The following is a 22,274-nucleotide window of genomic DNA, read 5'->3' as shown; positions in this document are numbered from 1 at the left end:
CGGAGCGATCTTCGATCATCTCGATGGCAAGGCAAGGTGGGATGAGGACGGCGGTGAAGGTTCCTCCAATTGTTCCTCCAAAAGGAAGAACAAGAAGCATAGTGCGAGGGCTCGCTCGTGGCCGCCGCTGACCATAGGGGTGGTCGGAAGCCCACGAAGGGCACTTCGAACCATTTTGAAAAACTACTCGAGGGGTCATGCCCGAACCATGCCTTCCCGATCAAGCATCTGTGCAAAGACTGCAGCCTTATGAGGCGGTTCTTGTCCGGAGGCTCTAACAAAGGAGAGCACGGGAAGGACCCTGACCCCACCATGGACAACACCGAGGGGAAGGACGGTGGCTTTCCAACACCAGATGGTTGCCTCATGATCTTCAAAGGATCAGTGGCCTACGACTCCAAACGCCGTTAGAAGGTCACGCTCCGCGAGGTCTATATGACCGAACTGGCCGTGAAAGTGCATCTATCCCTTTAGTGGGTTTTGGATGATTGAATGACAACATGATTAAAGGTCTAACCCATTTACTAAGTGTGGACGGGTAATAGGTTATCTCACAGGTACTTAATGAAAGCCAAAATGTTGTTGTATAAATAATCTAGTTCAAGCACAAGACAACAATGTAAATGGAATTCATGCAAAGGCTTATTTATTATGGGATTTCTATGTACTATGTGAAAGCAAGCCCGGTAAAAATTAGTTGATGAGACATGATGGATTGCATATGGAATGGTCTCATATTTGAAGCTTGCTAAATTGAAATGAAAAAGATAACAATACAAATGAATGGATGATTCAACACAAGATGTGACTTGACGGCTTGAGATGGTGAAGATAGCAAGGAAAGGCTTTGAGGTACTAAGCAAGAGTGAAGGACAAGCGATGGCTTAGCGGCCGAAGAACCTAGCTAGGGTGAAGAAGAAAATACTTGCAATTAGTTGAGGTACTAATCAAGCTATGATTGTCATATTGATGTGGAGGATCAAATCTATATTGGACAAAGTGTTAGAAGTGACTTGATGCATTCAGAGTTATTCATATTTGATGAATGGAATCAAGTCACGTGCTCAAGATGGATATGCTCAAGTGAAAATGATCAAAGTTGACATGTTGGCACCCTCACTTGATGAAGATTGGAATACACAGCATCAATTCAAAAGAGATCAACTCAAGCGGTATAAATTCATTTTTCATTTGATCTTAAGTTTAATAGGTATGCCGTACTATTAAGAGGGATGCATCATGTTGATAGATAATCATTCATAAGTGCTCATGTCAACCCATGTGAGTTTTGAGTGTTTGAGAGACAAAAAAGCTAACCTATTTTTACTGGTCTGGCAATACCAAAGACGTGTCCGGTATTGATACCGGACGTGTTCGGTATTTGCCCAGCAATGGTAAAGTTGTTGTTCTCGGGTTGGTTCGTCGGGAGTTTCGACGTGAGTCGAGAGTTCTGATGGTCGGGAGTTCTGGCAAAGGTCGGGAGTTCTGATGTCTTATGCTTAATTGACTTGGAGGGTTCACTGTCCTAGTCATACCGGACGTGCTAGAGGCCAACGACTATTTTTCAAATGCCTTGAGGGTCAGGAGTTTCGACGGTCGGGAGTTCTAGTATTCGTCGAGAGTTTCGACACCTCACACACTTTAACTCAGTTACCGTAGTTTTCAAATGTGCTGAGGGTCGGGAGTTTCGACATGAGTCGGGAGTTTCGACGATCGGAAGTTTCGATGGTCGGAAGTTTCGACGGTCTGAAGTTCTGGCATTCATTAGGAGTTCCGACGCCTCACAACGTTACTATAACTCAGTTACCGTTGGCACAATTTAAGTCATACCGGATGTCCTATATGGCAACGGCTATAAAACGACTACTTTTTCCAAGGGGGCTATAAATACCCCCAAGCCTCCACCTTTGGAGGCTGCTGATTCTGCTGATACAGATACACGTTTTTTAGTCTTGCCAACTCTCACAAACCCTCTCTTAGTGAGTGTGTGATCCAAATTGCCAAATCGATTAGTGGGTTGAGAAAAATTCAAAAAGAGAGCAATCTAACCACTTGAGCACTTGTGCATATTGTCAATCTTATGATTTGCATTTGTTACTCTTGGACTCTTCAGTCCTAGATGGCTAGACATCACTGGAGAGCACCCGAGAGATTGTGGTGTGCCTCATAAAGTTTATAACGATCGATTCTGCCGCCTCGGAATCAACTAGTGGAAGGAGGAAAATGAGTTGGAAAAGACTCCGGTTAGAGTGACCTTCGTGGTACCCTTTAGTGCTGACCTTTGCTGGGTCGCCCACAGCCCCCTCAACGGAGAGTAGGACTCGAACAAGTCTGAACTTCGGTAAAACAAATATCGTGTCTCAATTCGCATTTCATTTGATATTTGTGTTGTTCTAGCTCTTGTGCAGGTTATCTATGTATCTTGTCATCTCTAATAGGTACCTGCATTTTGGTTTGAAGTTAGAAATCGAAAGGAGCAAGTTTAGGGCTGTTCCACTGAAATCATGTATACCGGACACGTCCGGTATTGATCACTGTGCTAGGCTGTTCTATTGAACACATGTATACCTACCGGACACGTCTGATATTAGAGTTCAGTGCTGAATTTATTTGATCCATTCACTAATCGTTGTGTTGTAGGGTTGTGGCTCCTAGATTTATTTAGTATCTTTTATATACTCTGTGGCTAACTTGTGAGGGGTGGTATCACTCTTATTTGGAGTCTCCATTGTGGAAACTCTCTTTACTATTTGTTTCCGCATTTAAAGGTGTTAATTTTTAGAAATGCCTATTCACCCCCCTCTAGTCGGCATCCTAGGCCCTTTTAGGCCGCACATGTCTTCCTCCGGTGGTCAGAGTCTGCCATAACCTTCGATCGGACCGACCACCCGAAGAGCGTCCAGCATTTGGGGAGATACCTGCTCATGGTTGACCCGATCGTCGGCACAAAGCGGCTCACCAAAGTACTGATGGATGGAGGCAGCAGCCTCAACATCATGTATGCCAAGACGCTTGATGAAATGGGCATCGATCGGACACACATCCGCCCAACCGGAGCACCTTTCCATGGCATCGTGCCCGGAAAGCAGGCCATGTTATTTGGGCAGATCGATCTACCCGTTACCTTCGGGGATCCATCCAATTATAGGACGAAAACCCTCACCTTCGAGGTGGTCGGGTTTCCTAGAACCTACCACGCCATCCTAGGACATCCATACTACACGAAGCTCAAGGCCATCCCAAACTATACCTACCTCAAACTAAAGATACCAGGCCCCGGCGGGGTCATCACCATCGGCACCTCCTTCCAGCGTGCCTATGAGTGCGAGGTCGAGTGTTGCGATCACGCCGCGATAATCGTCGCCTCCAGAAAGCTCACCGCCATCAAGAAGGAGGTCACCGAAGAAGCGCCCGACCCCCAGAAGTCGATCAGGTCTTTCGGGCCTATGGAGGGCTCCAAAGAGGTCCTCATAGATCCTAGCAGCCCCGACGGCAAGGTGGTACGCATTGGCACCACGCTTTCCTCTAAATCGAAAAGCGCGCTCATCGACTTCCTCCGCGCCAACAAAGACATCTTTGCGTGGAAACCCTTGGACATCTAGGCATCCTGAGGGAAGTCACCGAGCACACCTTGAAGATCCATCTAGGCTCCAAGCTGGTGAAACAGTGCCTACGTCGCTTCGCCCGAGGGAAAATGCAGGACCATCGGCGAAGAGATCACAAAGCTTTTGGTGGCTAGATTTATCAAGGAAGTATTCCACCCAGAGTGGTTAGCCAATCCCGTCCTTGTATGAAAGAAGAATGGGAAATGGAGGATGTGTGTTGACTACATGGGTCTCAACAAGGCATGCCCAAAGGATCCGTTTCCTTTGCCATGCATGAACCAAATAGTCGACTCTACCTCAGGGTGCGAAACCCCCTGCTTCCTTGATGCGTACTCCGGGTACCATCAGATCATGACGAAAGAGTCCGACCGGCTCGCGACATCGTTCATCACCCCCTTCGGATTGTTCTGCTATGTCACAATATCGTTTGGTCTGAAGAACACTGGGGCCACGTACCAGCGTTGTATGCTCAAGTGTTTTGGGGACCTCATCGGGCGAATCGTTGAGGCCTACTCTGACTATATCGTGGTCAAATCCAAATGGGCTGACCACCTTATAGCCGATCTTGAGCAGACCTTTGTAAAACTCCGAGCAAATGGCATCAAACTCAATCCTAAGAAGTGCATTTTTGGGGTCCCGAGGGGCATGCTGCTTGGTTTCATCATCTCTGAGCATGGCATCGAAGCCAACCCAGAGAAGATCTCAGCTATCACAAGGATGGGCCCGATTCAGAATATAAAGGGGGTGCAGCGAGTTACAGGGTGCCTCGCCGTGCTCAGCCGCTTCATCTCACGCCTCGGCGAACAAGGTCTCCCCCTTTATCGACTTCTAAAGAAGGCCAATCACTTCGAATGGACATCCTAGGCCTAGGAGGCACTTGACATGGTTAAGCAGCTCCTGACGAATGCCCCGATCCTAGTTCCTCCAATCGAGGGAGAACCCCTTCTGCGCTACATCGCGGCCACCATGCAAGTGGTTAGCACCACCCTGGTAGTGGAGCGGGAAGAAGAGGGGCATGCCCTCAAAGTATAGCGCCATGTGTACTTCATCAGCGAGGTCTTATCCGACTCGATGACCCGCTACCCCCAAATCCAGAAGCTTCTGTACGCCATCCTTATCACCAAGAAGAAGCTACGTCACTACTTTGAGTCACATCTGGTGTCAGTCATGACGTCCTTCCCACTTGGCGAGGTTGTCCAGAACAAGGACACCACGGGAAGAACCATGAAATGGGCACTCAAGCTGATGGGCCAGGGCATTATGTATGTGAAAGCTCTAGTTTGGTTTTGGTGAATTGATGAAACCCTAAGTGCTAACCTAGTTTATCAAGTGATCATAAGATAGGTAGCACACTTCAAGTGGAGAAGCAAATGAAGATCATAACATGACAATGGTGATGGCATGGTGATGATCAAGGGCTTAAACTTGAAAAGAAGAAAGAGAAAAACAAAAAGCTCAAGGCAAAGGTATAATTTGTAGGAGCTATTTTGTTTTGGTGATCAAGACATTTAGAGAGTGTGATCACATTTAGGTTAGATAGCCATACTATTAAGAGGGGTGAAACTCGTATCGGAATACAGTTATCAAAGTGCCACTAGATGCTCTAACTCATTGCATATGCATTTAGGATCTAGTGGAGTGCTAACACCCTTGAAAATGTTTGTGAAAATATGCTAACACATGTGCACAAGGTGATACACTTGGTGGTTAGCACATTTGAGCAAGGGTGGAGAAGTTAGAAGTGAAAAGGAGTTGGTCACGAAGACGCTGGTGTCGGTCAACTGACCGGACGCTGGGTCTAAAAGCACCGGACGCTGGCTGCTTGCATCCGGTCAAACTGGTATGACGACACAGTGCCTAGGGTTAACCACCGGACGCTGGACTATGTTCGGTCAAGGTGGACCGGACGCGTCCGGTCGAAGAAATACGTCTCGGGGAGCTTACTGTACTTGACCGGACGCTGAGGCTCCAGCGTCCGGTCAGTTTTGCCGGATCGTCCAGTCAGCTTCGTAGCCATTGAAATCTGATGAACAACGTTTGAAGCTAGTGACATATGGCATCCATCGAGCGACCGGACGCTAAGGGCTAGCATCCGGTCAGTTAGACTAGAGCGTCCGGTTGGCCCGTGTTATGCCCAGTGAAGGGGTATAACGGCTCTATTCCGTGGGGGCTTCTATTTAAGCCCCATGGTCGGCTATAGCTCAGTATCTTTGGCATCTTCATTGACATAGCAACCTTGTGAGCTTAGCCAAAGCCCTCCCACTCATCTCCATCATTGATTCATCATCATAGTGAGATTGGGAGTGATCTAAGTGTATTGCTTGAGTGATTGCATCTAGAGGCACTTGGTGTTCGTGTTTTGCTACGGATTTCGCTTGTTACTCTTGGTGGTTGCTGCCACCTAGATGGCTTGGAGCAGCGAGGATCGTTGAGCAGAGGGTGGTGATTGTCTCCGGCTCCGATCATGGTGATTGTGAGGGGTTCTTAACCTTTCCCCGGTGGAGAGCCAAAAGGTACTCTAGTGGATTGCTCGTGGCTTGTGTGATCCTCATCCTGTGTTGGTTGTGTGGCACCCTATTGAGGGTTTGGCGTGTGAAGCCAATTAGCGCGTAAACCTCCAAGTGAGTGAATCACCACAACGAGGAGTAGCTTGCCGGCAAGCAAGTGAACCTCAGTAAAAATCATTATGTTCATCCTTTGATTCTGAGGTGATTGGTCTTCATTGTTATTCATCCTTGTGATTGATTGGTTCACTCCTCGACATGGCGGTATAACTATCTTGATCACTCTCTTTACTTTACCGCAAACTAGTTGACAAACTCTTTAGTGTAGCTAGTTGTGAGAGCTTACTTGGTTGGTTGGTATGGCTCTTTAGTTAGCCTTTGAGAGCACACTAACATAGGGTAGTGTCATAGCTCTTGTGTGAATCGACACTATCTAAACTAAAATTGTGGTAGGTGGCTTGCATCTTGAGTCGGCTAGCGCAACACTTGCTTCGCCTCATAATTGTCTAACTATTTTGTTAAGTGTTGTTGTAGAAATTTTATTAGGCTATTCACCCCCCCTCTAGCCATTAGGACCTTTCAGTATGCCTCCCGGATAGCCATCAAGTCCCAGGTGTTGGCTGATTTCATTGCGGAGTGGACCAAGGTCTAAATGCCACCAGCGGTCGTAGATCAAGAGTACTGGACAATGTACTTTGATGGATCGCTAATGAAGAAGGGCGCTGGCGTAGGACTGGTCTTCGTGTCATCCCTCAGGGTACGCATGAGGTACATGGTCCGTGTCCATTTCCCCTCCTCCAACAACGTGGCCGAATATGAGGCGCTCATCAATGGCCTGCGTGTGGCTATCGAGTTGGGAATCCAACGCCTTGACATTCGAGGAGATTCCTAGCTGGTCATTGACCAGGTCATGAAGGAGTCAAGTTGCCACAACGCCAAGATGGCCACGTACTGCCGAGAAGTTCATCAGTTAGAGGACAAGTTCGACAGCCTCGAGCTTAATCACATCCCGAGGCGTCTCAATGAGGCGGCTGGCGCACTTGCAGAAGCAGCATCCGGCCGAGAGTCGGTGCCAATGGGCATCTTCGCCAGCGACCAGCACAAGCCCTCGGTTCGCTATGAGGAGTTAGAATAAGGCAGTGACGGTCTGTCCAATCTTGGCCCAGGGGCTGACCAACGGTCGGCTACACCCGGCTCCGAGGTCATGGAGCTTAAAGGGGACCTAGCCATAGAGCCTGACCCTGTGGTCGACTAGAGGATGCTCTACCTCGACTACCTCCTCCATGACACGCTATCGATAGACAGGACGGAGGCTCGATAGCTCACACATCGCGCCAACTCCTTTGTTCTTGTGGAGGGTGAAGTCTACAAGTGAAGCCACACCGGGATCCTGCAGCGTTGCATCCCCTTCGAACAGGGGAAGCATTTGCTGAGCGATATCCACGATGGGGTCTGTGGTCACCATGCCGTGCCCAGAACCCTAGTCGAAAACACATTCTGATAGGGCTTCTACTGGCCTACCATGGTAGCCGATGCTGAGCAAATCGTACACACCTATGAAGGGTGCTAGTACTATGCTCGGTAGACTCACCTACCGGCCTAAGCACTCCAGACGGTCCCCATCACCTGGTTGTTCATAGTCTAGGGACTCGATCAGGTTGGACCACTCAAAAAGGTGCCCGAGGGCTACACCCACTTGCTTGTCACCATAGACAAGTTTACAAAGTGGATAGAAGCTCGATCGATTTCCATGATCAAATCTGAGCAAGCCGTACGGTTCTTCCTCAACATCGTCCATCGCTTCGGAGTCCCAAACTCCATCATCACGGACAACGGCACATAGTTCACTGGCAAGAAATTCCTTCAATTTTGTGATGAACAACACATCCACGTCAACTGGGCCTTCGTAGCGCACCCTCGGACGAACGGGCAGGTAGAACGCACAAACAACATGGTCCTATAGGGCCTCAAGCCTAGGATCTTCAACCGGTTGAACAAATTCGGCGCACGCTAGGTCACCGAACTTCCTTTAGTACTCTAGAGCCTGAGGACAACCCCTAGTCGAGCCACCGGCTACACGTCCTTCTTCATGGTCTACGGTTCCGAGGCCGTCCTCCCAACCGACCTTGACTATGGAGCACTGAGGATCAGGGCATACGATGAATAGGGAGCCAAGGCATCTCATGAGGACGCCATGGACCAGCTAGACGAAGCTCACGACGTCGCCCTCCTCCGCTCGGCCAAATACCAGCAGGCGTTGCGACGGTACCACAACCGACGAGTATGGGGTCGGGCCTTCAATGTCGGAGACTTGGTCCTCCATATCGTCCAGAGCAACAAGGACCATCACAAGCTCTCCCCACCGTGGGAGGGACCATACGTCATCGCAGAGGTACTACGGCCAGGTGCCTACAAGCTAAAAACCATCGACGATGAGGTCTTCGCCAATGCCTGAAACATCGAGCAGCTATGTCTCTTTTACCCCTAATAAATGCACACTTTTTACTTATCAGTTTAGTTATCAAAACTCCCCGATCCTTCGTGATATCCAATCCTAGCAAAACACCCATGCCTTAGTGACTACGGTGTCTTTGCTCACCAGCGCGGTCGAAGTTTTCCCCTTACACCTTGGGCCCTATGGTATTAATAAATGGAAGGGTCAGAATACGTGAGCCTTCTCTTTCCACGTACAAAAAGGGAAGGAAACAAATTCAATCAAGCAAAACAAAGTTACAAATTTATTGATGCATAAGGGTCGGTAGTTGTCCACAAATTACAATAATGTTCATCCGAATTCATCCGACCTATATGACTAACTAGCCCCTCGGAGGGGGAGAACTATGTCTTCCACTTTGTCCGCCAGGTTCCATGCGAGAGGAGCCACCGCCTTCTCTATCTCATCCAGCTCGGAGGCTTTGTAGCTAGGCGCGAAGCTAAGGCTCATTGTCTCCAAGTCAATATTGTTGGCGTAGTGGGAGCGGGCGATAGCGAAGGCTTGGGTGATCCCGGAGCGAAGAGCTTCCCTCTTGAGCTGGCACACCCACGCCGTGATATCTATGGCACGGGCCACAAGCGAGCTGGTCCCCTCCGACCCTGCCACCTCTAGATCATCGCAGACCACTCCGAGGGCAGCACGCAAGAGATCGTGCTCGTCGCTCTCCGCCTGAAGGCTCCTCCACGCCTCAGCGAGCTCCGTGGCCAGCCTGGCAGAAATGTTATCGGCCTCCAGCCTTTGGGTTGTTGGGGTTCTAAGCTCAGCCTGGAGGGAGCCGATCCTCTGCTGCACCTCATCGCTCTCTTAGATGGCCTGGTCACACTCCCTGTGGGCCGCTTCGCGCTCAGAGCGGAGCCTCTTCGTAGTCTGGCATAGCTCGTCTCGCTCTTTGCACAGCCGGGCAACCTCCTCGACATCTAGGTTCGCCCTCTACTGTAGGGCTGCGAACCTTTCCTTGGCTCCCAGCTTGAGCTCCCGCTCCTTCTCAGCCATGGCTAGGAGGTCGATGACCCACTGGAGGGTCTCAGCGTCCCTCTAGAGCAGCTGGTCCTGCTCCCTCCAGACTCTAGGGGCCTCCTCCTCATCCTACCACGCCCTCGTCGATAGTTCCTCAAATGCCTTCTCGGCCTCCTCCGCGTCCCGATGGGTCTTGGCCTCCCACAGCCAGAGACTAGCCGCCTCCTCGGCCAGGGGAGTTAGCTCGGCCACCCTCTGTTGGGCGACACCAAGCTAGACGCTCACATCCCCGCGTAGCAGGGCCTCTTCGGTGAGGCGGTCCCATTTCTCCTTCTGCTCGCGAAGGAACCGAGATTTCTCCCAGCTACAAGCAATAAGGGACTGAAAGAAGATCAATGTCAGAACACAAAAATACATGAAGAAAGAAGAAAGCGAGAGGAGAGATTAAGTGAATACCTGGCCAGTAGGAATGACGACATCGCGTAGGGCGCCCCTGGCCTGGTTTAGAGCTTCTAGCAAGGCTGAGATCCCCTCGTTGAGACTCTCTCGCTCTATGCTCTCAATAGCATCATCGAGCGAGAAGAGTATCGATGTTGGGTCTCACGGATCCATCCACTGGAGCAGTGGCTCGCCCCGCATGGGCGAGTGGCTGCCCCCCGATGTTAGGGCCAAGGGTGAACCCTTGCTGGTCCTTTCCACCACCGCCATGATGCCCAAGGACCCCTCGGCCATGTCCCCCTCCGTTCGGCCCATGTCAGGCGTCGTCACTTGGGTCGCCGGTGGCACGAATCGTGCCGCATCCTCGGGCACCACCGCGGCTGTGTCCGGCTATGCCTGGCTTGTAACGGTTGTGGCCACCTCCGCTTGCATCAGTGGGGCCTCGACTGGTGGTGTCGCACCCACCACAGTTGGCACCACAAAGCGTGAGCGGCAGCACCATTCGCTCCGATGTTGGCAGAGGAATCACCTCCGTCGCTGGTTGCTCGGTGACCACCGAGGGCTCCCCTTCAGCCCCAGTGTTCGCTTGACCTACCGAGGGCATAGGCACCACCGCGGGTGGTGCCTGACCGGCTGACAAAGCTGTGACACCGGCTCTGCTTTCGCCCGAAACAAGAGCGACATCGGGCGACGGCCGTCGTCTTGCCTGAATGGCAACGCTCTTCTTGGGCGCTAGCGCCAAAGAAGTACCCCATCTTAGGATGCTGCAAGAAACAAAAGGCGTCAGTCACGCTGAAAATAGAGAAAAACAGAGAAAAGCAAAGGAGACAATGACTTACATCAACGCTGTCGGGCGGAGGATATGTTTGGGGGACGAACCCCCAGGTCCTTGCTCCACCTCATCGGGGTAGGGCCGTTTTGAGCCTACCCCCTGCTCTCGGGCAGAGGGGCTCGCCTCTCTTGCATCTGAGGGCGCGGCAGCGAAGCCACCCCCCTCCTTCAGCACCTCGGGCGTGGCGGCAGATCCGCCCGCCCCTGCTGGCTCTTGAGGCGCAGCGACGGGGCCACTCCCCTTCACTGGCACCTCCAGCGTGGTGGCAGATCTGCCCACCCCTGATGGTTCTAAGGGCGGGCCAACGGTCTGGCCCGCCTCCTCTGGCCTCACGGATGCACCTTCCCTTGCGTGGAACGGGAAGGGTCCTTGCATGGATGAGTGGATACCTGTCAGCGTATCCTCGCTCTCTAGGTCATCCCACTCGGTATCGGCAACTACCTCGTTGTCTTCCTCATTATCATCATCATCATTGTCCGTGTCCTCCCCTCGCTCCCATACTCACAGCTTCTACTGCTTCTTCCTCCTCTCGTCCTCTTTCGCCTTCCACTATCGCTCGGCCTTGGCATGATTGGTCGTAGTCACGGCCGGGTCCTTCGATAGCAGAGCCGAGTGATCCATAAGGACGAGTTTCTTCGGCTGGTCCCCCTATCTCAATATCAGCATCAAGAGGTTGGGAGTTCAATCAAAAAGGAGGCACGAGGAAAGAAAACTTACGAAGATGATGTACCCTAGTTCCGGTCGTATCGGGGGGTGCCCTGGCATCGGATACACAAACTCGAGGACAGCACCAGCGTCATCTCATGGGGGCTCCATCACCTCCTTGATGCGCTGCACCACTTTGGAGGAGGAGAGCGCTCCCTCGGCGAGCGTTGTCCCGTCGAGTGACGCCCTAGGTGCCATCATGTGCAGGGAAGCGTGCACCTCATCAGCGGAACCACCCTCTGCGTGTGGTAGGCGTCGATGATCCCCGACCCCTTCACGCCCTCTCCTTTAGGATTAAGATGGCGGTGAGATGGTCCTAGATTCTCTTCTTGTCTTTCTCCGGGACCCCCACTTCCTCCATGATTTTGGGACCTCTTCGATGAGGCATCCGGTGAACTCTGGCAAGGGGGCGGCTGCGTTGTTCTTGACATTGAACCAATGTAAATGCCACCCCTTGTTGGAGGTCGACAGATGCATCAGCGGGTACTCGCTGACCCGATTGTTGCAGAGCTGAATGCCGGCGCATCCCATCGACACGTTCAGCTCCTGCTTCTTCTCCTGTTTCTTCAAGAGGGTGACGATGAAGAAGTACCACCACAGGGTGAAGTGGGGACTAATCCCTAGGAACCCCTCACATAGGGCGACGAACGCCGCAGTGTGTTGGATTCCATTGGGATTAAGGTCCTGTAGCTCTATCTTGTAGTAGTGCAGCAATCCCCAAAGAAACTTGTGGGTGGGCGTGGCGAATCCCCGCTTGTGGAAGTGAGCGAAGGACATGACATAGCCATCAGGCGGCGATGGCGTGTCCTCATCGCTGGGCAGCCACCACTCCTTGGTGGCAGTCCACGCGTAAAGAAGACCGTAGCGAACGAGGCCCTCTAGGCGCTGGAGGGTGATATCGGAGCGGCACCATGGCTCCATTGGAGGATTAGGGTGGGTGGATGCGAATTCGATGATGGTTGAGACACAGATGCGGGAGGCTTAGGCGATTGGCGGCGGAGGTTGTAGATGCAAAGGCAAGGAGGTAAAGTACGAAACCCTAGGGGTGAACCCTTTGGTTTTATAGGGGCGATGGATGTGAGGTAGGCAATTGTCCGCCTGGATCTCCACGCCTGCCATGATCTACCACCACATCACATCACAGGATATGCGCCCCCAGTCCCTATCCTTTTCCTCCAAAGGCGCACCGGACATTTTGCCTCCTTGGGCAGACCAGGACTCTTTACCAGTTAAAGGGATATGGGTCAAAAAGCGTACCTCCGGTCTGCCTAGGCCTAGGAATTTGAGGGCTGGCCCATCAATGGTTTCAACGGCCATCCCAAGGCACCCTTACGACAAAGGATGGGCCCGTAAGCGGCCAAAACTCAGCCGCATGAGCTTCACGGGAGTCTCAACCCGTGATCGAGTCTCAACCGGGCTGACCCTGGTCGGATCTCCGCGAACGGGATACCAGAATCCCAATTAAGCTATCCGGCTAAACAAACCATCAAATCTCACGACCATACCCGCAAAGGGTCCGACCTCGACGAAGAAGAAATCGCCATCTTCAGGGCACGCCATGGGCAACAATAGAGGGCCAGGGCTCTCAGAATCCTCTCTTTTGAAAAACCCTCCGAAGGAGTATCCTACTCCTCCGCAGGTTCGGGGGCTACACCCACTTGGTGCCCTCGCGCGCACCCGCTGGCAAGTCAAACAATCCCCAGGCCATTCTACTCGAATCGCCAGAGGGCTACTGTCGGGGACCAATATTAGGGTACCCGAAGAGGAGAAGCTAATGACCGTCAACATTGATTCATCCGCGCAATCAAGAGCGCGACTACACCGCTTGCCGGGTCACTCCTCGTCCGTCCGCCGAGACCATGAGCCCCGCCTCAAGCTAACTCCCGAGGACTGGCTCCGCCTTGCTCGACATCTAAGGGCTGGCTCTGTCTCGCCCGACCCCTGGGGGCTGGCTCTGCCTCGCCCGACGTCTAAGGGCTGGCTCCGTCTCGCCCGACCCTCGAGGGCTGGCTCCGCCTCGGCCCGACGTCTAAGGGTTGACTCCGTCTCGCCCGACCCCCCGAGGGCTGGCTCCGCCTCGCCCGACGTCTAAGGGCTGGCTTCGTCTCGCCCGACCCCCGGGGGCTGGCTCCGCCTCGCCCGATGTTCGGAGCCTGGCTCCGCCTCACCCGACGTCTGAGGACAGACTCCGCCTCGCCCGACATCCGGGACTGGCTCCGCCTTGCCCGACGTCCGAGGGCTGGCTCCGCCTCGCCCGATGTCTGAGGGCAGACTCCGCCTCGCCCGATGTCCAGAGGCTGGCTCTGCCTCGCCCAACGTCTATGCGTCGCTCCTTCATAACTATGCGCGCAGATAAGGCAGGGTGCTCAAGTCAACCGCAATACCGAGGCCATACCCTGCACACCTACAGGAAAGTACCGTCAGGATATGACAAGACGGGTGCTTTAAGCCCTTCCAGGCATGTCAGAGCCCGAACAGTATTGTAGGCGTCGACATTTGTCTTATAGTGTTCTGGGCGCCGCCATTTGCCCTTGGGCGCAGATCCTGACGGAAGCATACAACCACTACGGTCCAGGAGGGAACTCGCATCATCTACAGTAAGCGGACGGGCGGTCATTGCGCCGTCTGCTCCCTGTAAGGCCGTAGATCAGCACCATGGTCCATCGCGTCGTCCGTCGGGGTGGGATGGGACGTGACCACTTGCTGATCAAGCCAGAACATGGCATCCTCAGCGGACAGACGCCCAGCGTGGCCCTATCAGGGTCAGCGAACATGCACCCAGCATAGAGCTACCCCTGGCACCGTCTGCTGTGTCAGTGGAGCTCGCTCAGATTAAAAGGAAGACCCGGCATCTTTGAAGGACCTCCTTGGCTTCTGGTTTTTCTTCTTTCTCTTATCTGTAATCCCCGCTTCCTCTTGGTCTATAAAAGGAAAGGCAGGGCACCCCACTAGGGAGACGGATCGATTCAACACATCACTCATCTCATCACACATAGCTGAGCAGCAACCAAGCTCTCGGCATCTATTTGACCTTTCCATCAGAGACTTGGGACCTGTCCCTCTCTCGCCCGTTTGTAACCCCTACTACGAACTTTTCAGTGCTAATAACACAAGCAGTAGACATGAACTGGACGTAGGAACACTCTGTCTGAACCAGTATAAACCTTGTGTCTTTTTAGTACACCATCCGGGTCAAACGTGCAATAACACAAATTTACTCGTTGATGTTTACTCGAAACACCGACAAGTTGTGATTGAGTGGTTTAATGTGATGTCATGCTAAGTGCAAAAGGTTGCCTTAGAACACTAGCTTAACTGACATTGCTTTGTGTTACGAATGTAATTGTTGGAGGCTGTTTAGATTCCATCCTGGGGTTTGATAGAGCAGCTTTGATTCTTCTTCTTTTTTTCATCTCACTGTAATAGTCACGGTTCTGGAATTGCCCTTATTTTTATGTGAATAGTGGCTGTTGGAACGTGATGCTCTTTCTCAATCAGAGAAAATTCTTTTTTTTTTTGGTGAAAGAATTGTTGTACTGTTCTGATTGTCGATTATCTTTTTGGCCGTATTGTTTTTTGTAAGCATTATGGTTTCTCAAACAAGTTACCATTGATTCTGTGCAGTGACTTCATCCATGGTGTAAACACAATCCTTCGTTATATTGCTCGTGTTGCAATTGTTCCCAACTTCTATGGTCAGGATGCTATTCAGGCGGCACATGTACGTTTTGGTCAGTTATTTGCAATAAAAGTTGCTTGTCCACGATAGTGACGATTGCCTTGTTATTCTATGTTGTTGTCATCTGCAGGTTGATCAATGGCTTGAGTATGCCCCCCCCCCCCCCCCCCCCCCCCCCCCCCCCCGGGTCATTCTATCAAGCTCTGAATTTGAAGCCGCTTGCTCATTTCTGGATGGGTACTTGGCGTCTCGAACCTTCTTGGTTGGCCATAGTCTGTCAATTGCTGACATTGTGGTATGGTCGAATATTGCAGGTGATTTTCATGTTTCTTTAATCGGTGCATAACACTTTAACTTGATTATATAAAATGCATATCCTGATCTTCTTTAGGAACTGGTCAACGATGGGAGAGTCTAAGAAGGTCTACAAAATATCAAAACCTTACTCTCTGGTTCAACTGCATAGCTGTGGACTATGCGGGTACACTAGATGAAGTAGTAGTAGCTTATGTTGGGAAGAGAGGAATTGGGAAATCACCTGCACCAAGCCTGAAAGAAAAGATTCATGATCCAACTGAGAACACCCCAGGTCCTGAGATAGATTTGCCAGGTGCAAAAATTGGGGAGGTTTGCCTTCGTTTTGCCCCAGAGCCTAGCGGGTATCTTCACATTGGTCATGCGAAGGCTGGGCTGTTGGATAAGTACTTTGCAGATAGATATAAGGTCGTCTAATAGTTCGCATTGATGACACCAATCCTTCCAAAGAAAGCAATGAATTTGTGGAGAACGTCCTGAGAGATATTGATACAATGGGAATCAAATACGATACAGTTACATACACATCAGATTATTTTCCAAAGCTAATGGAAATGGCTGAAAGTTTGATTATGCAGGGTAAGGCATATGTTGATGACACACCAAGGACGCAAATGGAAGTCGAGAGGAGGGCCGGTGTTGAATCAACATGTAGAAACAATACTGTTGAAGAAAATCTATCATTGTGGAGAGAGATGGTTAACGGAACTGAGAGTGGTATGCAGTGTTGCTTACGGGGTAAGCTTGACATACAGGACCCTAACAAGTCGCTCCACGATCCGGTTTACTACCGTTGCAACACTGACCCTCATCATCGTGTTGGTTCAACATACAAGGCCTACCCAACATATGATTTTGCTTGCCCATTTGTTGATGCGTTGCAGGGAGTGACTCATGCTCTTCGTTCAAGTGAATACCATGATCGGAACGCACAGTACTATCGTATACTTCAAGATATGGGTCTGCAGAGGGTGGAAATATTTGAGTTTAGCAGGTTGAATATGGTTTACACCCTTCTAAGCAAACGTAAGCTTCTCTGGTTTGTACAGAACAAGAAGGTGGATGGCTGGACTGATCCACGCTTCCCTACTATTCAAGGCATGGTACGTCGTGGCTTGAAGATTGAAGCATTGACACAATTTATACTCGAGCAGGTAATTGTGTAATTGGCTAATGTTTATGGCATTTTAACAATATGAGTGGTGTTCTTAACCTCTATTTTTTTCTTTCTCAAAGGGTGCGTCAAAAAATCTAAATCTAATGGAGTGGGATAAACTCTGGAGTCTGGACAATCAATAAGAAGACGAATAGATGATTGATCCTGTGTGTGCAAGGCATACCGCTCTGCTAAAAGACCAACATGTGCTCTTGAGTCTTACCAATGGTCCAGGGGAACCGTTCATTCGAATCTTACCAAGACATAAGAAATATGAGGGTGCTGGAAACAAGAATACAACCTTCACAAACAGAATTTGGTTAGAGTATGCTGATGCATCAGTCATCACCACCGATCAGGAAGTCACTCTGATGGATTGGGGAAACACCATCATTAAAGAAATCAAGACAGAGAATGGAATAATTACTCAACTGGTTGGTGAACTCCGTCTTGAGGGATCAGTGAAGTTGACCAAGTTGAAGCTATCTTGGCTGCCTGATATTGAAGGCCTTGTATCTCTCTCTTTGATTGAGTTTGACTACCTAATTACAAAGAAAAAGGTAACGTCTTCAAAAAAAAAAGACAAAGAAAAAGGTAATATACACTAACCCCATTAGAGACATTCCTTTACTACTTATTTGCTACAAAAGCTGTAGCTTGTAAAGTTTGGTGCCTTTTCACATAGATAAGTCATATACATTTCTTACCTGTATCACAGTTGATTATTTTATTTGTTGAAGTATTGAAGAACAACACCTAGTACCCAACTTATCTTAGCAGTTCAATAATTTTTATGAACCAAATGGTCATAAAACTCAAGACAGTACTTGAAAAGCTTAAACTTTTTAGGGAAGTTGGCCATCTACTCCAATTTCATTCTGTATTTGTCATGATACATGGCAGTGGAAAAGCAAACATGTGGAATCAGGTTCCTTGGGCAAAATAATATTGTTCATCAATTAATTATGCTGTTTATTCTGTGGTTAAGAATCATCTACTTGTATATGTTATAAATCCTATTGTTTGGCATCTTCGCAGTTGGAAGAAAAGGATGACTTCGTTAACCATCTTACAGCATGTTCGACTGCCCGGGATGAATCGTGGATTATTTATTGCTGGCTGATTTGGTGTGAGAGAAAAATACTGTTCCAGCTTATAATCCACGATCGTTTACGATCGTTTACGGCCTGCCCAACAGGCTGTTAATCCTTGCACCACTTCGGCTCTTGGAGACCCGGACATGCGGAATCTCAAACAGGGAGAGACCATACAGCTTGAAAGGAAAGGGTACTACAGATGTGATGTTCCATTTACTGGGCCGTCCAAACCCATTGTTCTTTTCGCCATACCAGATGGCCGACAACAGTCCCCAGCAAACTAAAGTCTCATATTGGTTTCCGGAGCACATGAATTACATGATGTTAGATTGGTACAGTAGTTGCAGTAGTTTTGATTTCTGGGCATTGTTGTTTAATTTGAATCATGTTAGTCAAGATGAACTGCTTTTGTAATGATCAAAGCTTGGGAAGTCAGAATGCAAGATTACTCAGCGTTTTAATGTGGACTGTTATGCTTTCGCTTTGCATTTTGTGTGCAACTACCGATAGGGCCTGCACATTGTTGAATGGATGCTATGCAATCGATCTTGGTTGAGACAACTATGTACTAGGATGAGCGGCATGCCTCGCTGCGCCCATACCCGTAGCGAAGGCTCTGGAAAGCCTGTGCTGTCAGCATTGATGTAAACGTCGCATACTTGTGCAGTCCAAGCAACAGAAAGCAAAGTCTTTTAGCGGCAGCCGACTATGAAGTGAGTTTCAGCAGCTTTCGCAGGACGCTGAGCATTCCTAGATGACCCGGCTTCCTCTTAAACTGATATCTGGAACTGAGTTAGCTAGTAAATTTCTTGATGAGTCGACACATTTATAACATTAATGCTTTTGGTAAGGAGATGACACGAGATGAAAGTACCCAATGTGTAAAATATATAACCCTTCAAAATACCAAGAACTAAGATTATGGTCTAGGTTCTTATTAGAATACCCAAAAAACTTGCAAGAAAAGCTAGCTACGAGGGAAGGCCCAATTCACCGGTTCTGATTCCTCCACGCAGTGCAGCAAGAGTCGATGCCGGGTAAAGCTGTGCCAAACAAGCCACAAACAATGGTTCTCTACTGTTTCAGTACAACGGACATCTTTTCCAGCTTTTGGAACAAAAAAGTAGAAATCACATTTTGCAAGTCGTATTCTACATCAATATACTGCCAACTGCCCAACATAAAAGTCGGTAACATTAACATGCGAGAAAGGAAGCAATAGTCAGTGCAGCCCAGTCGTTGTAGCTGCTACATTTATGGAACCGAGAGGACGAGAAAAATGCCATCGATGCGTAAGCTTCACTTCTTCAGACTACCCTCAAGTCGTTCGATAGCAGCACCCACTCGGGTTTGATTTCCTTTTCCCTCTGTCAAATCGTTTGATGGTTTAGAATTTGCAATCTCCAAGTTGGCCTTTTCTGCCAGCTTCAACTGTACCCAACCTGTAGAAGCAACCATTGAAAATTAACAGCAGACTTTGCTGGCTTGTAGCAATGTACAATGACCAAATAAGTTGTCAAAAACAGACCTACAGAAACACAAAGTTTGTGCAACAGACTCCCATACTGTGATGCGTGCACTTCAAATACTAACCATGATTTCAATTCTAGAACACTCTATAACAAAGAAACAATAGTTTGGTGCCAGATGAAAAGGGTATTCATCTACTGGAAGCTTTTAGCTAACAAATCAAATTGGAATCGGGGTACATATGAGGGTTTACTCCCCAATGTGAAGCAATCCAGTAGCCAAAGATGCTAGTGCAATTATCTAACTAGGAGAGTTTCAATGCATCCTATTACTGTCATGGAACACTAGAACATCTGTGACTAATTAACCATTCCATTATCAGCTCATATTAAGGAAGTAAGAAGATGACAAACGCCCTTAATTGCTTAGTGCAGAGTGCAGAAATTTGTGCTTGAGTTCATGATGAGATGAAAATACCAAGTGGATAGCAGATGCCAGCACCAAGAGCAGATCCCACCAATACATTCCTTGCACGCCACATCATTGAGCCTGGCACTGAATGTACAAATGTCAGTCCCGTTGAAGTCAGGATGCAAACCACTATCGCAAGTTAGCACTGTCACAAGTTGCACTGATTATTTCCATAGTAAATCAGAAGAAAATATAAACAATACCATAGGATGGTAACTCATATGTGAAGGAACAGATAAAATAGAAACAAACCCCAAACGATATTTCCAGTTTCTGAACATGCGGGTTTACACCAGTGTAATCCAGCAGACATCTTTTTATGAGCTTCTTACTCAGCCCAACTAGTACTGAGTTACTGACATAAAAAAAAATCAAAGTATCTTCATAGATACAAAACTGAAACTAGAAAAATCTTGAAACATCTATTCCATGCTAGGCATTAGAAAACCATAGAAAGCCACCAAAGACAGAAACCTTATAGATGAAGACAAATGAAACATACTGGCAGCATTTGACATCGGCTTGCATTAAAATAGCCACCATTACAGAGGATTAAAAATACCAAATGCTCTGATTCTGCTCATTCCATAATAGTTCTTTTATGTGCTTCATAGTACTTCACATATTTCATACGATTACTCAAAATCATACAATGTTAAATCAGAACAATACTTTAGGTATCTTTCCATAAACCAAAACTATGTTAGAGACAGAATATGGTGAGAGACATACATATAAGCCCAAAAGCAGCTGCAGTAGCAGAGCCAGCTGCAGCAATGTTGAATACATCATGAACTCCACGAGTATCGATAAGAAGGTTCTGTATACCAAAGAAATTTGCAGTAAACATCCCTAGCCGAACACCCCCGACTAGTGAACCTTTGGCAACCCGGATGAACCTTTTCTCCATGGCATCTCTCATCAATCTATACTGTTCACGCTTGTCAGTGGTGCTTCCCATCTTCAGCATCACCTCAGCATCCTTACTCTGTTACAATACATGACACATACATTGCTTTCAGGGAAAGGCATTTTCAACTTGTAGCATGTTCACAATTCTAGGACGAGGATAGAACTATTCACCTAGGATAAAAGGGAGATTGAGGTAAGTATCATATCTATTGAAGTTTTGGGAAGCTGTGGAAACCTAATTTCCATTTAAATATATTTGTAGATTCATCGGTACAGTATGGACTGTTATATATTTAATAGTTTTGCTTGATTGCAAAGAGAATACTAGAATCATATGTGCGATCCCACAATGTCCGCTTCAACTAATGGTGAGATATGAAACATGAGATGATAGGACCTTGGTATGATTTTAGGAATGAAGAAAACAGCAGGAGAAATGGACAACAATACAAAATGGCCATTGAAGCATAGCAACAATTATGATCCACTTTATCTTTTGTGATTGGTTGAATAAGTCTGTTTGAAACAAGTCATCTAGCTAACATACTACCAGCTAATATAGAGTAACAGAACAAAAGATGCGGCAAGGAGACTAGAGTAGAGCAGCAACTTACGACGGAGGCGGAGGCCTCCCTGCTCCCGCCGTATAGCAGCCCAGCGAAGACCCCAACGAGCGTGGCCGTTCCCCAGTTCACCGTCCCCACTGCTGAAGCCCTCGAAGGTGAACCGGCAGTCGCCTCCGTCTCCTCCTGGATCATCCATCCGCACTCAGACACGTGAGAAGCGAAAAAAAAATGGCACAAAATGAGCGGGCTGCAGGCACGATCATCCGAACAAGAAGCACGAGGCGGCGGGGCTGACCGGAGGGGCAGGAGCAGCGGGAGGAGGAGGAGGGGGCGGTGCCGCGGGCTGGGCAGGAGGAGAGGCCGAGACGGGCATGTCGCGACCTCTGCGAAACGCGGTCGGCTAGGCACGAAATTAAGAGGTGATTCGGGCGCACAGGACCACAGGGGATACTTGCTGGACGAAGGAGGCCGGCGCCGGCTGTGGTGCGTCGCGTCGCGGCGGCGAGATCACCGGTGGGCAGTGGGGGCCGTGGGCGTCCCTGCGATTGAAGTGGAGGAGCAATTGGGAGAAGGGGAACGGAGTGTGGTGTGGATTTTGCCCGTGGGCTGGGCTAAGTGGGCTTGGCCCGGGCGTGTTCGGTAGGGATGAAAACGGATCGGATATGGACACATATCACCGATATTACATTTGTTTTCATATTTCTGTCCATATTCGGATTCGAATACGGATAGTGTCAACTATGTCGGATAGGATACGATTGGATATCGACATCATAAATATACGATTTGAGTATTCGGATACGGATACGGTATCGGATGTTGGATATCCGAACTCGGATACGGACAGATCTCAACCCCTCTAAACGGATTCGGTTTCGAATACGGTCGAAAAATATTCGTACCGTTTTCATCCCTAGTGTTCCGTGTCTATTCTTGGTTTGTTTCCAACCAAATCGCCTACTTCGGCCTGTCTAGGCCTGTTTTTTTAGAGCTCCACTCCTTAATTCTACTTTTAATTTTTGACAGAGTGATTCTAGTTAATTCTAATGTGAAAGCAAGACAAGGACCATATG

At 49.0% G+C, this 22,274-nt stretch overlaps 1 protein-coding gene and 1 pseudogene across 1 annotated transcript; one reads left to right on the top strand and one right to left on the bottom strand.

Moving 5' to 3' along the window:
* The window catches only part of LOC136458062 (glutamate--tRNA ligase, cytoplasmic-like), a 29,740-nt pseudogene extending 11,513 nt beyond the window's left edge, over nt 1-18,227 (top strand).
* Nucleotides 18,228-18,921: 694 nt separating this feature from the next.
* Nucleotides 18,922-21,767, bottom strand: LOC136458061 (uncharacterized). The gene is made up of 5 exons (XM_066458068.1): nt 21,497-21,767; nt 21,250-21,384; nt 20,456-20,711; nt 19,730-19,807; nt 18,922-19,224 (listed from the first exon to the last, which is right to left on the bottom strand). Exons 1-5 carry the CDS (start codon nt 21,572-21,574, stop codon nt 19,082-19,084), a joined length of 690 nt encoding a protein of 229 aa, XP_066314165.1. The 5' UTR covers nt 21,575-21,767; the 3' UTR covers nt 18,922-19,081.
* Nucleotides 21,768-22,274: the final 507 nt, after the last annotated feature.

The sequence above is a fragment of the Miscanthus floridulus genome, chromosome 6 (assembly GCF_019320115.1).
Source record: "Miscanthus floridulus cultivar M001 chromosome 6, ASM1932011v1, whole genome shotgun sequence".
Taxonomy (NCBI): domain Eukaryota; kingdom Viridiplantae; phylum Streptophyta; class Magnoliopsida; order Poales; family Poaceae; genus Miscanthus; species Miscanthus floridulus.
This window is presented reverse-complemented; position numbering and strand designations above follow the sequence as displayed.